This window comes from Schistocerca americana, chromosome 1 (assembly GCF_021461395.2).
Source record: "Schistocerca americana isolate TAMUIC-IGC-003095 chromosome 1, iqSchAmer2.1, whole genome shotgun sequence".
Classification (NCBI taxonomy): Eukaryota; Metazoa; Arthropoda; class Insecta; order Orthoptera; family Acrididae; genus Schistocerca; species Schistocerca americana.
In genome coordinates this window covers 298,862,186-298,884,125 of record NC_060119.1, presented here as the reverse complement: position 1 = coordinate 298,884,125, position 21,940 = coordinate 298,862,186, and the positions used below count along the sequence as shown (strand labels likewise).

Below are 21,940 nucleotides of genomic sequence, written 5' to 3'. Positions count from 1 at the left end.
TTTGTTTAAGTTTCTTTTAATTGTGCCTATCTACAACTTAATGTGTCATCTTTACATAAGCAGCAATCTATCTTTTCCTACAATATTGATAACCCAACCTGGAGTTTACATTTCAAAACACTAGATAACAGAGGCAGTAGTGTCATATCTCAATGAGGAACTTAAAGCATTTAGCTCTGCATGCAGAAGAACTGTGGCTCAAGTTCAAACGAATAGTTGACCGTGCACTGCCTACATATGTAGCTAGTAGAACAGTTCATGTTGGGGGGCCCTTCCATCATAATGCAGTTACTGTACAGAAACCTCTAAGGAAACAGAGACTACTGTATAATAGGTGTAAAACAAACCATAGGGCTACAGATAAAGAAATGTTGAATTAAACACGTTTAGCTGTCAAGAGGGCAATGCGTAAAGCCTTCAATGGCTATTATAGCAGAATATCATCAAAAGACCTCTCACAAAACTTTAAGAAATTCTGCTCTTATGTAAATGACTGTTAGAGATACCACAGTCAGTATCCAGACACTCATGCATGAGAAAATAATTAAAACTGAGGATAGCAAAGCCAAACTCAATTATCAAATATTCATTTACAGATGAACATTCAGGAATATTGCCCCAATTTAATTCTTGTACCTTTGAGAAAATGAGTGAAATTGATACTTGTGTCAGTGGCATTGAGAAACAGTTGAATCCATTAAAACTGAATGAACCCCAGAATCTGATGTCTGACATGTCATCCTGAAAGCCATGGATCAATGCAGTCTGGTAGATGCAGTATTTCTGATAATCATTTGACTCTAACAATGGAAAATCTAGAATGGAATCATGACAAAACTATGAAAAGGATAGATTGCTACTCACCATATAGTGGAGACACTGAGTTGCAGACAGGCACAATGAAAGAACTACTAAAAACATAAGCTTCTGACCAGAAGGCCTTTTTCTGAAATAGACAACACACACACATGCACACACGCGGTCACGTGCGCATCCACACACACACACACACACACACACACACACACACACACACACACACACACGTGTGTGCCCCCCCCCCCCCCCCCCACACACACACACACATATATTCATGCAAACACAGCTCGCACACTCATGACCACCATCTCTGGCAGCCAAGGCCATCCAGAAACAGTGGTCACGCGTGAGTGAGCTGCATTTGGATGAATGTGTGTGTATCTGTATTGTCTACTTGAGAAGAAGACCTTCTGGCCAAAAGCTTATGTGTCTAGTAGTCTTTTAGTTGTGCCTGTCTATGACTCAACATTTTCACTGTATGCTGAGTAGCAATTTGTCCTTTTCATAGTATAATCATTTGACTCAGTAACACAATACAATTATTATCAAAAGATGATTGAATGCTGTATCTAGGGAAAGTGTGTTGAGTATTTCTTGGCGTGGAAAACACAGTATGTTATCTTGTATGGAGGTTCATCAACAGATGTTAAAGTAGATATAAGAGTGCCCCACAGAAGAGTGCTGGAACCTCTGCAGTTCATGTTGTACATCAATGACCTTGCAGACAATAGTAGTAATAACCTCAGATTTTTCACAGATGATGCAGTTATCTATAATGAAATACCGCCTGAAAAGTTCTGAACAAAGATTGACTCAGATCGTTATAAATTTCAGATTTGTGAAAAAATTTGCGACCTCTTCTAAGTTCTCATAAATGTAAATTTGTGCACTTCACAAAATGAAAGGTTGTAGTATCTATGACTGCAGTATCAATGAGTCACAATTGGAATCAATCCGTTCATAAAAATTCCTGGGTGTAACAGTTTGTTGGGACATGAAATAAACAGATCACTTAGGCTTAAGTGTGGGTAAAGCTGACAGCAGACTTCAGTTCAGTAATAGAATATTGGGAAAATGCAATCGTCTACAAAGGAGATAGCTTACGAGACACCTTATCACCCCATCCTGGAATATTGCTCAGGTGTGTGGGACTTGTACCAAGTACGACTAACAAGGTATATTGAGCATATATGGAGACTGGTAGGATTAATGGTCAAAGGTTTGTTTGATCCATGGGACAGCATCACTGTGATGCTGAAGAAACTAAACAGACAGACACCTGAAGACATAACAGATTACGCAGAAAAAGCTTACATACAAAGTTACAAGACCCAGCTTTAAATGATGAATCTAGAAATATACTGCAACCTTCCATTTATCACTCCCATAAGGGTCATGAGGATGAGATGAGATTAAATACAGTGTACACAGAGGTGTTTAAACAGTCTTTCTTCCCCTACTCCATACATAAATGGCACTCTGAGAAGCCATGATAACTTGTATAATAGGAAGTGCCCTCTGGCTTGCATTTAAAGTTGTTTTCAGAGTAGATATGATCTCATGAATCACTTCTAATGGAAAAGTCAAGAAATATTAATTATAGTCTATAGCCAGTTACAAATAGACCTCAGGCAGGAAATAGAAAATTTTCACGTATTAAAAAACAAAGTAAAGGAGTATCTTAATAGCCACTCCTCCTACAAATGATCACAATATTTGGACTCAAGAACATAAATTCTATATACTTCTAGTCTTTGTGTGTGTGTGTGTGTGTGTGTGTGTGTGTGTGTGTGTGTGTGTGTGTGTTTTTTTTTTTTTGGGGCTTACGGGCACTCAACGTCGAGGTCATCAGCGCCCTGACACACATAAGAAACAAATGTGGACAAATTTAGTAAAATGGAAGCATACACGCAAAGAAAGCGGGGAAAAGATGAAAAATAAAACATACAAAAAATGAGAAAGGAGCATCTAGTATGCCACAGGAAATTGTCACTGGCTGGACACTTCTATAAAATATGGGCGAGCCGGTCACCCTCTGAACAAATTAAGACCCTCTCCCTAAAATCTTGGTAAAAACATTGGACAAGTCACAGAACTTTAAAACTTTAACACATTCGTTTGAGTATTTCCTAAAAGAGATGGCAGATCCGCCAGCAAGTCAGCCGCAGCCCGCTGGTCAGAAAATAAAACACAGTCCAATGAAACATGGTGCAACAGGTGTTGATGTGGTCAGCAAATGGTGGGCTGTGTTACGTTACATAAATGCTTCATTTGAAGTATTAGATAAAAACAGCAACTGGGTAGTGTAAGAGAGGGAGCAGTGACTTTTCAAAGCAGCTGTTTATTCTTATCATACATGAACACACATAAAATAATTTATAAGCAATTCCCATAATTATCAGTGTAACAAGATTAACATAAATCATAATTTGTTACTAGTGGCACTTACAGAAGTGGCTGCTTCTGCTGCTGTTGTTGTTACTTCAGTCCAAAGATTGATTTGATGCAGCTTTCCACACTAGTCTATCCTATTGAAGTCTCTTCATATCTGTGTGATTAGTGAACCCTACATCCTTTTAAACCTGCTTACTGTAGATGGTTTTTGGAGAACTTTATGGCTTGGCCAAATATAAGTGCTATGACGGGGCCGGAGAGCTACAGCAATGACCTCAAGAGAACTTAAGGTAACTCAGTCTTGTGTTGCTCTGTAGTAACTAGTTTGACAGGCAGCCAGCTTTCCGTCACAGGATCAGATGGATTTTCCTGCATTTAAAAGCTCCTGTGTCACAGTCTCTTTTTTTTTCCCCTTTCTAGTGACTTAAAAGAGTCTGCTTTTCGGCTCTGATGGAGCATTAGTTGTTAAATGGCTTTCCCTGCATTTAATACCTCATGTGTTGCAGTCTCTTTTTGCCTTTGCTAGTCAGTTTGGAGAGTTCGCTTTTCATCTCTGATTAATCCTATGTTATTATATATAAAAACAAAGATGAGGTGACTTACCGAACAAAAACGCTGGCAGGTCGATAGACACACAAACAAACACAAACATACACACAAAATTCAAGCTTTCGCAACAAATTGTTGCCTCATCAGGAAAGAGGGAAGGAGAGGGGAAGACGAAAGGAAGTGGGTTTTAAAGGAGAGGGTAAGGAGTCATTCCAATCCCGGGAGCGGAAAGACTTACCTTAGGGGGAAAAAAGGACAGGTATACACTCGCACACACGCACATATCCATCCACACATACAGTGTCAGGAGTCATTCCAATCCCGGGAGCGGAAAGACTTACCTTAGGGGGAAAAAAGGACAGGTATACACTCGCACACACGCACATATCCATCCACACATACAGTGTGGATGGATATGTGCGTGTGTGCGAGTGTATACCTGTCCTTTTTTCCCCCTAAGGTAAGTCTTTCCGCTCCCGGGATTGGAATGACTACTTACCCTCTCCTTTAAAACCCACTTCCTTTCGTCTTCCCCTCTCCTTCCCTCTTTCCTGATGAGGCAACAATTTGTTGCGAAAGCTTGAATTTTGTGTGTATGTTTGTGTTTGTTTGTGTGTCTATCGACCTGCCAGCGTTTTTGTTCGGTAAGTCACCTCATCTTTGTTTTTATATATAATTTTTCCCACGTGGAATGTTTCCTTCCATTATATTAATCCTATGTTATTAAATTTACAATGCCACAGACCAGCACAATAATCAATATATTTTCCCATGCAAAAATCCTAGTTGTTAGCAAACAAAGTCAAAATAGCATTGCACTATGCATTTCTGTAGGTACTAACTGTCGGTTGTAATCACTACCAGACAGCATTTAGCAAACTGTTTTCATGCATGGAATGAGCTGCATTTTGCATAGGTTTAGCATGTCTTCTATGCACAGCACCAGCCTATGTTAACATTACAAGCATCCATGTGGGCTAAACAGTTGAGTTTAAACACTTTATTCAAGGTATTTATTAAGCATGGTTTGTGCCACATTTTGTATGCATGTTAGGTTTGGTATGTTTTCTATGCACTGCACCAGCCACATTTCATATTTGTGTGTATTATGAGGATCCATGTGGACTAACCAGATGAGTTTAAATGCTTTGTTCGAACTGTTTTTCATTCACAGCATGGGTCACATTTTGTATTCATTTTGGGTTTAGTATGTTTTCTATGCTCAGCCTAGCTGCATTTGGTGAATGTGTTAGCATTATAAGCATCCACATGAACTAACCAGCTGAGACCAAACACTATGTTTAAATTTTTGAAAGTCTTTTCGGGTTTGCTGCCGGATCCTAAAATCAACTTGACTCGATATTTCGGCGATCCAACTGTTCGCCATCTTCGGGAAATGCTGCTTCTGCTGATGAGTCCCGCTGAGAACTGATGCAAGATTGCAATTCGACGTCCTATATAGGCCACCGTTCAGTACCCGGCGCATGCGCCGCCCATCACGGTTTCTGACTTCCAAAACAGGGAGGTGGCGCCGCCCTTTTAACATTAAGAGTGTGTTCCGTCCACCCTCTAAGATTAGGGCTCTGCTCGGCTCTGTGAAGGATGATTTGGGACTTAGGAAACCCGGGGTGTACAAAATCCCTTGTCAATGTGGGAAAGCTTACGTTGGCCGTTCTATTCGCACAGTGAATGACAGGTGTGTGGAACATCGCCGTCACACGAGGCTACAACAGCCGGAAAAATCGGCCGTAGCAGAACACTGCCTGAATGAGGGACACAAAATGAAATTTGAGGAAACTGTTGTAATTGCCAATATTTCTGGTTTTTGGAATAGTGTGTATAAAGAGGCGATCGAAATTAGGTTGGCTGATAATTTAATCAACAGGGACAATGGGTTTCCTCTTAGCAAAACGTGGAATCCTGTATTATCTCGCATCAAAACTGAACGTTCTTCGGTGCGGCCTTGATTGCGATGTATCGTTGCCACCAGTGTTTCACTAAGGGCGGCGCCACCTCCCTGTTTTGGAAGTCAGAAACCGTGATGGGCGGCGCATGCGCCGGGTACTGAACGGTGGCCTATATAGGACGTCGAATTGCAATCTTGCGTCAGTTCTCAGCGGGACTCATCAGCAGAAGCAGCATTTCCTGAAGATGGCGAACAGTTGGATCGCCGAAATATCGAGTCAAGTTGATTTTAGGATCCGGCAGCAAACCCGAAAAGACTTTCAAGACTTATTACGCCGGGAAAGCCTACGTAGTCACACTATGTTTAAATTGTTTTCATGCAAGGTATGCACTGAATTCTTGTATCCACGTTAATTTCTATGAGCTCACAAGGACTGAAAATAGTATTTTGACTTTCATTTATATTGTTTTTGTATTTTCACATTGTGTAAGACTTATTTTTCATTTTTGAAGCTCCGCGACCCAGGTATTTCATCGTTATTTATTTCAAGTTGCATTTACTGTTTGGATAGCAAAGAATTAACTATTAAATGTTGGATCTACAAGTTATGCTTATTGTATCTAATCATATATGGTTGTAACAGTAAGTTGAACTCAATAAATTGTCTGTGCTTTTTATTGAGCCGAAGTCAACATCCCTGTAATTCCATGTTGGAACATGCATCCCCATCTCGCTTTCTGTCATCACCTTGTTTAAAGTTAATATTTTTTGTGTCTGCAAGAGCCACATCTCAGCCACTTAGCTATTTATCTTTTCATTTTATTTTCCCTTTTAAGTACAGCTGCACACTGCCTCTCAGGCAAGGACAGAGTCATTCAGTGTAATCTGTCTTAAGTAAGTTAAGTACTCCTTATAAGCATTGGAAGTTTTGAGAGATGTACAGCAGTGTTCAAGCAACAGGTAATCCCTTTCGCATGCATTGGGACACCGTGATCCAATTCTACCAGGCAGCAGCTAGCCATCAGATTTCAATGCTAGTTAGGTCAATTTCATTCAGAGTCAGATTAGAGGTCAGGTTAGTTTTCTTAAGAGTCAAGTCACAGTCAATAATATTCACTTAATTCTAAACTTAGCAGGGAAATATCTCCTGCAGCAGTTCATTTGCACAAAAGAAAATCAGATGTATTTTGTGGAATGGACTCCTCAAGCCTTGATCTGAACCTCACTGTATGACTGTGATATGTACTGTTAGAGCATAAGTTGTGTGCCTGATAAATTTATCCAAAAACTTCATGACCACTCATAATGCTTCAGGAAGAAAAGAAACAAATTTCACATTCACACTTGACTCTAACAGAGATTACCTTGTACCCTAACAGAGATTATATTGTAAATTGATAGAAAAAGAATATTTTAGATACATGCTGACAGCTTTGAAATGTACAGCAGTTGGTGTTCAGAAGCTTTTGGCATAGTGTGTATTTAATCTAAGAATAGCACCTGCAAAGCAAATGATGTTCTTCAACATAACTGTATAAAGGCACCTACATTCCATTCCATATTATGTGTATACAAACAGTCGTCACTGGTAAGCCACACTTATTGACATATTGTGGTGTGCTTTATGCATAGTAATAAGTAGAGCAAACAGTGTTACATGCTATGCTTAAATCAATGACACAAAATTTGATTTCCCCAGATGTATAATGATATAGCTAGACAAATGGGGAAAAAAATTATGAGATGTTGCTATGAAATTGTAGCATCAAGAAACCCTTACCACATTGTATGCCATCTTTGGAGTAGTACCAGTAATTGCTCATAATTCATCCTGCAGCTGCGCCTGCATCAGTGGCAGGCAGGTCAGAAGAAGTCTGAATATCAGTATCCATGCTGTGCCTTTGGCATCCTCCTTTTGCCATCCACATGAGGTCACTGATACTTGACTTGTGCATTGAATACACTGCTGTGAGCACAAGAATGTGCATAATGTTGTGAGAATTCAGGCACATATCAACAGCTCCAGGAAACCACTTTTCTGGTATTTGCAGGGCACCAATAATCCCTCCAATTGCAGAAACTAAGTCCTGTAGAAGTGATCAGTTTGAATAGTATTATCTTCTGACAGAACAAGAAGAAGAGAAACAAAGGTATACCTAGAACTTAATACAAACTGAAGGCGTAAAATCAACATGACATGAATAATGCAAGAAATCTGTATAAGAATTTGATAATTGTTGTAAAATATTGTGCATATTAAAGTATGCAAAAATAAAAAACAAATAAAAATAATCTGGTCAAAATGCAGCGAAAGCTATGCACATCATGTGAACCAACTTAAAGATTCAACACCAGACTGATAGAGAGAAGACAGAAAACAAGGGAGGTCATGTGCAAAATTTACTTTCTAATAGATGCAGAGAAAGGCAGGACAGGTTGAGATGCTATGAAAATGTTAATTGGACAGGAACTGTCAAGTTTTGAAAATTTTAAAAGTTGGAAGTGATGGTGCAATCAAGAAATAGTATATAATATAAGGAGTGCCTGAGGAAAAACATGTCCAACAAAGACATGAAACACATAAGTAAATAAATAAATAAAATAAACAAAACTGATGAGAGGAAAAGCAGAAATAAACAGAAACAATGTAATTTGTAAAATAAAAAAGAAGGAAAAGAGATAGAATAATAATGGAAAATAGAAACAATCCAGATATTGTAAACAAAATGAGGGGGAAGATATTGTGCATAACTAGTTACTCCTGATTGGCGTACACTTTGTCACACAACATGGACAAGACTGCTCACATGAAAAAGGAACATTGCAGGAGGGGCTGTAACTCCCCCCCCCCCCTCCCCCCCCACTTCAAATGGGAGTTTTATTTTATCTATTGACAGAGCAAGTGAATAAACTATGCTGGTGTCAAGAAATGTCGGATCAGTTCTTTTGTCGGCAGAGATTTTTGCTTTTGACTGAAGCATCTTATAACTCCTGCTACATTCTGTCCTCTCCCTTCATCCCATTTTTCACTCTGCAACTCCTAATGGGGGAAAGCCTCCGGATGCATATGTAAGAAATACTGGATAGCACTTTTGATCAGTAGTTGAGACTGATTGGGCCCTCAGGCCCAGCTATGTCATATAGGCGAATTACAGAGTGGACAGTGCACTGAAATTGGGGGAGGAGCACCAGATTTAAGGCGAAATCTTCGACTATAAAAAATTGGTTTTTCTGTCCCTTTACAGTGTTATTACAGTTATCCTCTGCACCTGCATAATAATATACTGTTCAAAACACATATTGCCACCACTCTCATTACTTACTGTTTGGTTCCCCTTGAATCTAAGTCTACACACTTTGGCAGATCAGCAGGTGGTGCAAAATTTTTTTTGATCAGTTTAGTCTCAAGGTCATGCAGGCACAAGCCATGCACAGTCCTTCGAAAATGACAAACACCAGCCAACAATGCCCAAACAGCAGTCATTACGCCTTGACCAGGCTCGTCATTACAACAATGTCTGCCACACTCTATGAACAATCCAACATTTAAGAAAATAAAAACAATGTGATAGTCTCAATGTGAGGAGAGGCAGTATTCTAACATTCACCCTCTTTTCCCTCCCTAGACAACCACCATGCCTTCATGCCTTAGCTACATCACTATGCATTGTTGCTCTGGTAATGAAAGTGAAACGTGTACGGTATCTTTCTCCAGTTCTGTATACAGAGGTAAAGACACACAAATTTTATTTGCAGTTTCGAGGTGATATGAGTAAACCTTAGTGGTGAAGGGTATGCAATTATTTTGTCATTTTTCTCTCATAAATCTCCTAGTTCAATACTAATTGTTCTCAGTAGTTCATTGAAGAACATATATGTAATTATATTCCCACACTTCTCAGTGAGACTTTTATGGGAAGGGGGGAGGGGGGGGGGGGGCAGGAGCTATGGCATATCTGAAAGTATTTGCAAAAAGATGTCAGTCATTTCCAGTACAGTGGAAATACTTTTGAGTTAAAGGAGGTCACCAAATCTCAATACAAAAGCAACAAAACAGTACCTGGACCTACACTGGAATACTCAGAACTCACTTGACTATCCGTATCAGTAGCAGACAGATCAGCCACAGTGACTCAAGCAGGAAAGAGGGAAGAAATGTTCCAGATATAATTAACAACGTTCGGTGAACAAACATTCCCTACCACTACAACAAAACAAGTAGAGGTTCAGTCAACAAAGGTGTCGGTAATCACTAAGTAACAGTGTAAGTTAAACTCACACAGAAAAGCTCAAACTATGTACATATCACTTCGTATCGAGAACTAAGATGGAATAACTCTTGTAAGTTGCAAGAAAACTGGTGTTTGGATGCATGCATTTGAGCTAAGTGTAGACTGCAATAAAATCTCTCCATAATCCACTGCAGCTTGTCCTGAAATTAGGCATCATTTCAGTGTCCTCAGATCATAATTTTATTACACAGCAAGAGAAAGTCCACTGCTGTTGCAGTATCAGAAAAGTGAGACATATCTTACGAAATATTAGTATATAGCAAATTGTTATGAAGTTCTTAGTTCATAACATATACTACGTTCACATTTCAGTCTGAAAATTTTAATTAATTTGACTAGTGTGGTACAGATGTATTCACTGTGTAAGATACTCAACCAGCGACATGATATTGCAGCTCTGCATGTGGCCAACACATTACTACAGGCACTGATCAACAACACTTCCACAGACCACGCACTTGTGTGAACGGCCATAACAGCACTTTCAGTGGCTACCACTACAATGCCAGCCACTGCTCTGGTGTCCCTCTCTATGGACAGTGTTCACTGCAACTATCCTACTGCTCCTACAGCGAGCAACCCACTCCTCCACATCAGTAGAGTGCACTCATTCTACAGCTGTCAAACCAACAAGCAAAGCAGCTACTACAATTGACACTGTCCTGCATGCTCACATCGAGCCCACACACCCTCATGCCATCTCGTCTGCTGCTGACACAGACCGTGCCCCTCTCACTATCTCACTGCATACAACAGCTTGCCTGGACTCTACACCTGCAGCTGCTTGTACAGTACCTGATGGCAGAGAATCTTCACCACCTTTGCCTTCCTATTCTACAGGTCAGTTCTCAGTTTCACAGTGCTGTATGTGATGTTTTCTGTTCTGGAGTGCCTTCTGCTTGAGTAGGCCCAGTGAGGTTCGCCATTAAAGTTATTACAGATGGTACATGTCATACGCTACAAACTACAGGAGGACCCCCTGTCAACGCAAAAGCATGCCATATGTCAACTAGGAAAATTCATGCTGCAAAAGAATGCATTCAGGAACTTTTCCAACTATGAGTCAAACATACTTCGGACAGTAATTAGTCATCATCTATTCATCTTTTCCCCAAAAAGGACTCAACCCTCAGACTTTGCAGAGACTACCGTAGACTCAATGCCCGCACCATTTTAGACAACTCCCCATTCCCCGCATTCAAGATTTTGCGTTGCAGTTACAAGATGCTCGGCATTTTAGCATCATTGACTGCCATAAGGCATATCATCAGATTCCAATGCAGAAAGACGACATCCCTAAGATCACCATTATAACCCCCTTTGGCTTGTTCGAGTATTGCTATATGCCTTATGGACTTAAAAATGCAGCTCATATTTGGCAACATTTTGTAGACTCATTATTTTGCCAGTTCCCATTTTTTTATGCTTACCTTGATGGCATTTTAATTTTCTCCACCTCTGCTAATAAACATGAGCAATATCTAAATGAAGACAAATCCCAGCTGCACCAGCCAGAAGTTACATTTCTGGGCCACACAGTGAACTCTGAATGCATATGCCCCATGTCTGAATGTATCGCTCACATTACCAGTTTACCACCACCTGTCACTATTCGTGAGTTATGTCACTTCTTGCTCATGATCAATTTTTTCAAATGCCACATCCCTCATGCTGCCTTCCTACAGTATCCTCTAACTGATGCCTTGCAAGGCAGACATACCTTAGGCGATCACAAAGTTATGTGGGTCTAGGAGGACATGACTTCCACATTCAGCAACCTAAACCCGGCCCTGGTAATAAAATCACACTACCCTATCCCAGCGCCAATGTGCCTATCTCAATCACTACAGACACTAGTGACACCATGATCAGCGCTGTGCTGCAGCAACACATTCACAAGACTCTCAACTATTTTGTTTCTTTTCAAAAAACTATCTGCCTCTCATGTAAATGGTCAGCATTTGACAGGGAGCTACTGGCTATTTATGAAGCCACACGCTATTTCTGAGAGGATAAAGAAGGCACGTGATGTCACCGTTTACACAGATCACCGTCCACTGGTTGATGTGCTGCGTAACCCTGCTAGTGATCTCCCTCCACGTCACTTGAGGCATATTGATTTCATCAGCCAAATATACAACAGACATACATTTTATCAGAGGCTGGGTAACATCATAGCCAACTACATGTCATGCATTAATAACATTATGAGCCTGTTTGATCCCACAGAGCTCGTGCGACTACAAACTATTGATCTGTAGGTACAGTCGTTAGCTACTAACAGTTCCGACTCTCTCCACATTCAACCATGCCCTTTCTCTGGCACCACAAACTAATTCTGTGTGATACTTCGACTAACATACCAAGACCACTTGTACTCCTTCCCCTTCGGCAGGCCATTTTCTCTTCGCTGCACAGTCTAGCTCATCCAAGCATCAGAGTGATGGTATGCCTAGTAACTGAACGTTTCATTTATCCACATATCAAGAAAGGCTGTCATGACTGTCTTGAGTGGGCAAGAGCCTGCGTATCTTGCAATTGTGCCAAAGTTGGTCAAAATGCACATCCCCCTTGGTGACACTTTGAAATACCAAAGGGACACTTTAGACACATTCATATGGACCTTGTTGGCCCCCTGCTCCCTTCTAACAGCCACCATTACATTTATCAGTCACTTACTGTATTATATGGTGGGTAGAGGCAGCTCCTTTGAACAGTACCTCAGCAATTACCATGGTTTGAGCATTCATTACCTGCTGGCCCTCCTGTTTCCGCTGTGCCCTGCATCCATCACCATAGATCAGGGCAAGCAATTCGAATCTCTACTCTTCAAATGACTGTGTGTCCTATGAAGTGCCAAGCATTTCCATACAACAGCCTACCACCCACAAAATAACAGATTAGTGGAGCGCTGGCTCTGCACACTAAAGGCAGCGTTTATGTGCCACTCCGACTCTTAGTCTGATGCACTTCCGTGGGTACTGATAGGCATTCACACGGCATATAAAGATGATTTAAAAGCCTCTCTGGCAGAGATCCTTTACTACAAACCCCTGGTAATCCCAGCAGAATCTGTTGAGGACACTACTTCTCTTCAGGAAGAGAGGCTTCCCTCCTTAGTCGAGCAAGTTTGCTCTCATATCTTGCATACACGCATACTACGACCATGAGCACATACTCGCCCACCTGTCTTTTTACACAAGGAACTTGCAGACTGTGACTTTATCATGCTGCAAGATGACACCATTCACCCTGCTCTTACTCCACCGTATTCAGCACCTCACTGGGTTCTCAACAATTCTAAGAACACTATGACCACCCTGCTAAGTAGTATACCACAAATGGTCTCTCTTCGTAGAGTTAAACCAGCATGGGTCCTCACTGAACACATTTCAAATGATGGGGCCTCAGTGATTCCTCCAACTGTCAACACAACAAGTGAACTGGTTTCTAGTGATTGTTCAGCAGGCACTTCCCTCGCACCCTCCTTTATATCTTGTGAAGCCAGTGTTAGTGATCATGTCTCCCCCCAGTGACAGTGATGCGTCTGATGAACTTCCCATACCCTTCTCTTCACCGCCAACACCGCACTCAACTATGACCGCAGGGACCATGTTTACTGTTGACGTCTCAGCATTCTCAGTGAATAACATCTCAGTGCAACATCACAATGACTATTTGTTTGTTTTTTGCACACTTTCTCATGTATGTAAATCTAAGTATGTTACCTTCACGCTCGTCCTAGCTATTCACTTACCCAAAGAGTTTGTCAACAGTTCCCTTCGAGATTTTATCAACAAGGATGACATAATGTCAATTGTCATTCTATGCGACCATACACAGTCCCTCCCTTCCCCTCCTATTCAGATCCCGTGACCCTGCACCCCTACACCAATCGATGTGGATGAAAGATTATGTTATGTCTTCTCTGATTGTCTTCCCAATACAATTCCCTTCTCCTTTTACTCCTAAACCATGATACCATGCTCCGCACTCCCAGGAGAGAGGTGGGGGGTGGGGGTCTCTGTGGCAGTTTGATACATCGATCCATGTGATCTCTCTTTATGATGATCTCTGACTTCATTTGATGTCTGCTTTTGTTCTGTGTTGTTGCGTTTTGTGATCACGAAGTGAATAACTTATACCATTACTATGAAGTGGTGTTAAATGTTATTATTTCACCATAATATCACTACTCACCAAATAGTAATACTAGTCAAAGATACTTACAAGAAATAGTAAGCATTGATACTGGTAAACTAAATATTTTTGGTCAATTATGTGTGTTTCTTCGTATGTTTGTGCAGTTATACTGTGCTCACCATTAACATACTTTGCTTGTTGAAAGCTATTTTTATATTAATGTGATGTGTGCGAGATATGTCATGTTGCACGGCTTTATCCTTAACAATTTAAGGTTGAGGTAATGAACATAAAAGTTGTGGTAAAAGAGTGTCAAAGCATGCTGAAACACCATTCTCACATAAAAACAAAATGGGCTCTACTTCGACTACACCTATTTTTGAAACAAATTTCATCCATCAGATAAGCATAAGCTTCCATGAAGGAATGGGAGATCTTGTAAATCAGAATGTTTTGTGGCTTATCTGTGGCTACATTATGAAGAAAAGAGTGTCAGTGTTTTCTGCTTTGACTGCATTTGGTCCGTCCACTTAATGAACAATAGAAAGCCGCAGAAAGAGACAAATTTTCTTAAAGAAGGTTTCCGTAAATGGAAAAAAAAAAAAAAAAAAAAAAAATACAGAAAAGTTCAAGATACATGTGAAGAGTCTTCTTCATTGAGGGTCTCTCGTAATTACTCAGCAACATGAAAATAGCATGTCTGTAATTGACCGAGTTGCGCGATGTCTGCTGACCAATCAGGAAAAAGCTAGAACTGCTTTACTAGTAATTTTCAGTTCACTCAGATTCCTCGGTCAAACAAGAAATGCACTGAGAGGTCATGAAATGGTCTCTGGTAACCTCATGACACTTCTCAATGAGAGGAAGAATGATGTGATAGAACTGAAGATATCGCTGAAACATAGTGACACTTGGTTTGGGCCTGCAATATGAAACAAAGTACTGGAAATTATGGCTCATGTGATCCAGTGAGAAATTGTGCAGAAAATAAAAAATTCCCTATTTTATGGAACTATGGCAGGTTCAATGACAGACATGGCTGGCCAGTAGCAGTTCACTCTTTGTATCTGTTGTCTTGACCCTTAGGTGTTCAAAATAAAAGAACTTTTACTGGGTTTATACAGTCTGCAGGACTCCAAGGCACAAATGCTAGGACTACCATTAAAGACTTCCTTCTAAAACTGTAACTGGAAATAGAGTTCATACGCACCCTCTATTTTGATGGTGAAGTTAATATGCCTGGGGAGAACAAAGGTTTAAGGAAATTTTTCTTCAAGACCAGTCAAAGAGTTGTTACATCCACTGCAGGAATCATTGTTTGGATCTGGCACAGGAAGTTTCAAGAAGCTGTGATCCATTGGGTGATGTAATGGTAACTGTGAAAGATGTCTTGACTATAATTCTAGAATCTGCAAAAAAGAAAGATGCGTATGCAGATGTTGTGCTACCATCTGGTGTTGATGAGATGAATCCAAACCAAAAGTTCAATGACTGATTCCAATGTGTCCCACCCGAGAGCCTTTTAGAGTGAAATCTTTGACATGTTTCAGGGAAAACTATGAGCAAGTCCACAAAATGGTGACTGAAATAGTGAATGTACCGAGCTCAGTTAGAGATGAAAGAAGTTCAGACCTGCGGGACTATGCGAAGTGGCTCAAAAAGTTTGAAACTATATTTATATAACAGTTTGGATGGTGTGAGGAACCAGCCAGATCCCTACAGAATCGAAGGTTCTAAAAGTAGCTCTTGCAAATCATAGAACTACGGAAGCATTTAATATGCTGTAAGAGAAATCCAGAGATTATTCTAAAAATCTAAATATGAATGACCCAAATATTCCATGTGTTGTGTCTAGACAAGACAGCCTAGACACAATGAGAGGAAGCCGAAAGGCACGCGCTAAGCTAAAGCAGGATGGCGTGAGGTCTGAAACAGGATACGTAATGAATGCTATAAAGAAAAGTACGTAGCTTCTGGAATACTTAACTTTAATCCATCCTTTTGGTACATCTGGAGATTGTGGCGATACAAGTGAGACTCTTTAGATACATGCAATGTTACTAATGGCGCCTTGCTAGGTCGTAGCCATTGACTTAGCTGAAGGCTATTCTAACTATCTGCTCTGCAAATGAGCGAGGCTTCGTCAGTGTGCATCGCTAGCTACGTCGTCCGTACAACTGGGGCGAGTGCTAGTCCGTATCTCGAGACCTGCCTTGTGGTGGCGCTCGGTCTGCGATCACACAGTGGCGACACGCGGATCCGAGATGTACTAATGGACCGCGGCCGATTTAAAGCTACCACCTAGCAAGCGTGGTGTCTGGCGGTGACACCACACCATGTCTTAGAAAAATACCAGCAAAATTGCAACACATAGAAATACCATCTGTTCCCAAAGAATTGTCTCAAGAATGTAAATTCAGGAAAGATTTGTTTTAAATTCTTGCAGCTGATTCTTGGGGGTAGTGTGAGGATTGAATCACCTGCAAAGGAGTGCCTCCCTTGGCACTCATTATTATCCTGCACTGGAACAACTGAACCATAATCTTTGCCGGACTTTAGTTATCTATCATCATGCCTAGAAAAGAAAGAAATCCTATCCAAGATAATTGCCATCCCCATAAAGTGGCATTCCATTCCTCACACAACTTACACAACACCCTGTTCTGTTCCTTTGCCACTCCCACCCCCTACCCCATTGCCATAGGGACCAAAACTAGAGAAGGTTCAAGACCTTTTCAATCCACCCACCCAGCACAACCTAAAATATAAAATGTCAAAACAAAAACACCTTCAGCTGTCTATATTTCAAATTTTATTCTATTTTTGTGATAAGTTTTGGCATTTCATTATGCCATCTCCAGGCCTCTCGACCAATGTGTAGGAAGAATACAATCTCACATGCAGTCTAAATAGAGGCCAACATTCAGTAACTGGTATCAATAGACTTCTTTATTACCAAAGCAATCCCTTGCTTCAGTGTGTTGTTGCAGGTCTTTCTGTGGATGTAAACTCAGTTTCCATGTTGAGGGATTTGGTGAGGCAAGGTTTGAGGTTAAGAAAGATGAACAGGGAGCAGGGTTTTCTGAGGTGGCGTTGTGCATGCTGCTTTATTTACTAGAGGGCAAGAACTTCAATGTGAGAGAAGAGATGCAGGAATTTGAGATTGCAGAGCAGGAGAATTTTGCAAATGGAGAAGAGGTATTCAAGGAGGTTTGGGCCTGCAGGACTAGGTTGGTGAGGACTATGGACTGGCAGAATTTGAACAGATGGAAGCCATTGTGAAAGGAGGCATTGCAGCTAGGAATGGGTCATTTGATGGGAAGTCCAACTGGGGGGATTCCATGAGCTAGGCGACAATGCAAGAGCAGAATGTGAGACCAGGTTCTGGATAGGGATAGGGAAACTTTTCTGTATTGGCACAGATGGAAGAAGCAAGGATCCATGGTGGAGGATAAAAATGCGTAAAAATACATAAATTATGTAAGGATACATGTGAAAAATAGGAAAAATTTGTGGGAAAAATCGTAAAAAGAAGGGAACAGATGAAGTGTGGGATAAAAAGGTGAAACCTGAGGGAGTAGAGCCAGTAGTGAAAGTCAAACATGAACTAAAATTGATGTGAAAACACAATGACATAAAAGAAAAAATAAATTAAAAGACAATAACATGGGATGTATGGGGGGGGGTTTATGTGTTGTGAAGAGGAAGTGAATGGATTAGGTGAATTTAGTATGTGTAAGTTGAAATAAGAGAAAAGAAAGAGAGATGTTTGGAGGTGTGTATTAGGTCGAAGTCCAACAAGTTTGCGAAAATATGTTAGAGTGAGGCAGGAAGAATGGTCAATTTGAAGGTCAAGGTTTAATTGTGTTAGTGAGAATAATGTGGAAGGCCTTCACACACTGAAATTACCCTCTGAACCTTATACAGGAACAGATCTCCTGTGCCTTGTCTCTCCCATCACTTACCACCTCTCACATTCCCACCATTTGGTCACAAAGGAGCACTCACCTCCTGACTCAGTGCCACCCTAGACTGGAGAAAATGAGACATATTCTGTGCCAGGACTGTTACTACCTCCTGTTATGCTCTGAAACAAGGAATGTCCCACCCACTATCCTCTCCACCCCTCCGACAGTGATATTCTGCCACCCACTGATCTTACACAATATCCTTCTCCATCCCTAATACACCTCTGCTCCCATCCCCTTGCTTCATGGTTCATATCCCTGCAGTAAATGTAGATGCAAGACCTGTCGCATATATATTCCCACCACCACCTACTCCAGTCCGATCATAGGCATCACCTATTCCATCATAGGCAAGGCTACTTGGAAAGCAGTCATGTGGTCTACGGACTAAGCTGCTATCACTGTGCTGGATTCTACTTGAAAATGAAACCAACAACCAATCTCTCCACATGAATGACCACCAGAAAACTGTTACCAAGAGACAAATGGACCTCCCAGTTGCTGAGCATGCTGCCCAACACAATGTGCTGCACTTCAGTGACTGCTTCAAAGCCTGTGTCATCTGGATCTTTCCTACCAATACCAGCTTTTCTTAATTACACAGGTGGAAACTCTCCCTGCAATATATCCTACACTCCCTGTAACCCTCCTGGCCTCAAGCTGCTAATGTGCTTTCCCCAGTCTGTCACCTAGGGACACACTCTCTAGGATTCAGGTTCCCCTTAGAATGTTCTAATAAATAACATAATTATTTCAGTTACCAACATTTACACATGCTATACCTCAAGAATTACACTTTTAGTTGAGCAATTTGCTTTGTGCTTTATATTACACATTACTAAACTGCTTTGATATTTTTATGCTGATGTTCTGAAGCCTTCAAAATGATAATGTTATATGACAGTAACTGTGCTACAGAATGGAGTTATTATTCCTTTAGATTTAACAATTTTGTTTTAACAAATTATAAACTCAGAAATATGTTATTACTGAGTCAGTGTGGCTCGCTGTTTAAATTTATTTTTTGTTTTTAAAATCACCTGCCTTCTAGTACTCACCATGATGTCAATACCGAGATCAGATTGGAATCTCTGATCACTGCATATCTTTGGCAAGGTGGCTTCCCATGTTTTGCGAGGTGACAGAACGAGGAAGAAGGCGGTTGCTGGGAGTTGGCTCTGGACTGTGTGTGAGGAGCGACGTCGGTGTCAGAGGGCAAGGCTGCTTGGTCAGTGGGCCCAGCAGAAGCAGTTGGTTGGGGACGGAATGCCATGGGCTCAAAGATCCTAGTGTGGAGGGACAGTGTTGTCCTGATGGCGGTCATTCAAGCACTGAGAAGTGATTTCTTGGTTCTGCCTTGCATTCCGATGAAGAATTACGGCAAGTTTAGTGTATGAGGTGAACATAAGAATTCTAAAAAGGTGCACATTGGTGGTGCGTAGGTCAGACTTGCGAGTGGTGTAAGCTTTGCTTCAGTACTGCAGTCTCCAGTTAGAGTGCTGGTTGGGAGGAGAGCACTGATATCAGCATTGTCATCTAATTACATGCTTTAACGTAAATGACTGTTTTGGATCGAAGGTGGATCCAAGTGAGAGACCAAATCATTGCTTGTTCAAATGTTCAAATGGCTCTGAGCACTATGGGACTCAACATCTGAGGTCATCAGTCCCCTAGAACTTAGAACTACTTAAACCTAACTAACCTAAGGACATCACACACATCCATGTCCAAGGCAGGATTTGAACCTGTGAACATGGCAGTCGTGCAGTCCCAGACTGAAGTGCCTAGAACCACTCGGCCACAATGGCCGGCAGTGCTTGTGTTATTAAGAAACTTCAGTTGGCCCCCTGCTTGTTAAACTCTGTTATCTGCAGCTATAATGAGTAATTTGACACTCTGGTAGTGTCCACAAGTGAACTTTGGAGGTACTCTTAAGTGTTTGTAGTAATGGAAAGATTGACTGTGGAGCTTTTCAGTCGGACACTTATGAATCGTGTTAACTTCTTACAGTATTTTATGGTTCTACTTGTTGTGGTGAAATCGCTGATAGCATTTCATAATTTAGCTTGGGACATCGTTCTGTGGTTTGGTGTGGCCCTCCCAAGAATTTAAAGCCCCAGATATTTTTCTACTGCCTTTGCTGAGGTTCCCTTGCAAAAGTTGTTGTCTACCCCACCATACTGATGTTTTCTGTGGTGCAGTGTAGTCAAAGTGTTCAGTATTACCGAATCCACTCCCTCACCCTTTTTAAGATTTGCGAGCTGCCTCCACATCGACGTATAATTCCAGTATGCAATTTGCGTAAGTTGGTTGCACCCTGTTAACGTTTTGTACATCGTGGAAAAACTTTCCCATGCTGCACCTGATCCTGAAGGAGACCGCAGTGCACAACAGTGTATAACCACTATAAAATCAAAAGACATGTATTGAATATTATTTTTTTAATGCATGTAACCACTGAGCTTAAGAGTTGATTTGTGTGTTTTTTTTATTTATTTTGAAAGCAAAAGATTTACATACCTGATTAATTATAACATCTATGCTTAATTATTGGTCATAATTCATTGGGTGTCATATGCATCACATGTAAGGAGGTTTACGGTGTAAAGTATTTAAAAGGAAGGAAAATATTTTGTGATACGGTGCACATCATATAGGCTATGAGGTCTGAGTGTACATAGATAGTAATCATACTTTATTGCATTTAAGTTGTTGTTTTAATTAAAATTTTGTGATCAATATTTTATTGCCTTTAGAGATTGAAGGTGATATCTAGGAAAATTTTGGTATTTCCATGTGGCATTAGAATCTTTTATTTAACCTTGCATTATGCAATTTGTATTTTTCCATTGCTTAAAAATGGGTTTTGAGTTTTTCATTGTAAATTGATTCTCTGAGCTGTTCTTTGATCTGTTATGACAGGATGGACGCCAAGTTGGAAGTGTATCATGTGTCTCCACAAAAAAATGTAAATTTCGGTAGTAAAAGGAAAACATGTGCAAGTTGTAAGAATGAAATACTGAAGCTGAACGAAAGGATATCCAGTCTTCAGTTTACAATCGATGCTCAAAAGGTGGAAATAAGTAAACTACAATCTGAAAAACATGAGACGCTAATGAAGAAAGAAGACTCGGTCTCGGGAAAATGGAAGATAATGACTAATGGAAGTTGTACTCAGAAAGTAAAAGCTCTGAATGACAGTGAAAATTTAGTGCAAAAAAACTCATCTGAAGTGCTTTCTGCTGTGGATTCAGTGAACATGTCGGAAAGCATTGAAAAGTTGGAAAACAAAGCGGGCAAACAGTTGCTCATTGTAAGTAGGTCAAACAGCGAAAATACTGCATCAGGAGATATTCTAAAAACTCCAAAAATAAGTGCGCACACCTAAGTTACACTACCACAGACTCCAATGCAACAAAAGAAGCTACGTGAAAAAACATATCTCCAGCGAAACTGCAAACTGAAGAACGTTTAGAACACGTGCGGCGAAAAAACAACACTAGCCAGGTGAGAAGAACCACCTTAAATCCTCTGGTGAAACATATAACAATCTGTATGTTAGGTGATAGTCACGGCCGTGAAATTTCTGCAATGTTGATGAGAACATGTAGTTTCAAGGCATCTGGTTTCACAAAGCCAGGGGCTCCACTGAGTGAAATAACAGACCTAACATCAACTGATGTAGCTAGTTTGAATAAAGATGATTTCGCCGCATTAATAGGAGGATCAAAAGAAGTCTGTAAAACGAGGCATACAAGGTTATTACAGAAATGAGGAAATGTTTAAGGGGACCACACCCTGCCTATCTAACCCATGTTAATTTAGGCAAGAATTTGACCCATTTCTGTAAAAATACTATTTGATGCAGG

General features: G+C 40.7%; 1 protein-coding gene across 2 annotated transcripts in view; it reads right to left on the bottom strand.

The window, feature by feature from the left end:
• The window catches only part of LOC124595276 (progestin and adipoQ receptor family member 4), a 194,963-nt gene that overhangs the window by 6,096 nt on the left and 166,927 nt on the right, over positions 1-21,940 (bottom strand). For both annotated transcript variants that reach the window (XM_047133955.1, XM_047133964.1), the window contains one exon: positions 7,449-7,755. In XM_047133955.1, the coding sequence (XP_046989911.1) occupies positions 7,495-7,755 (261 nt within the window). In that variant the 3' untranslated portion in view covers positions 7,449-7,494. The remainder of the gene's footprint in view (positions 1-7,448; positions 7,756-21,940) is intronic.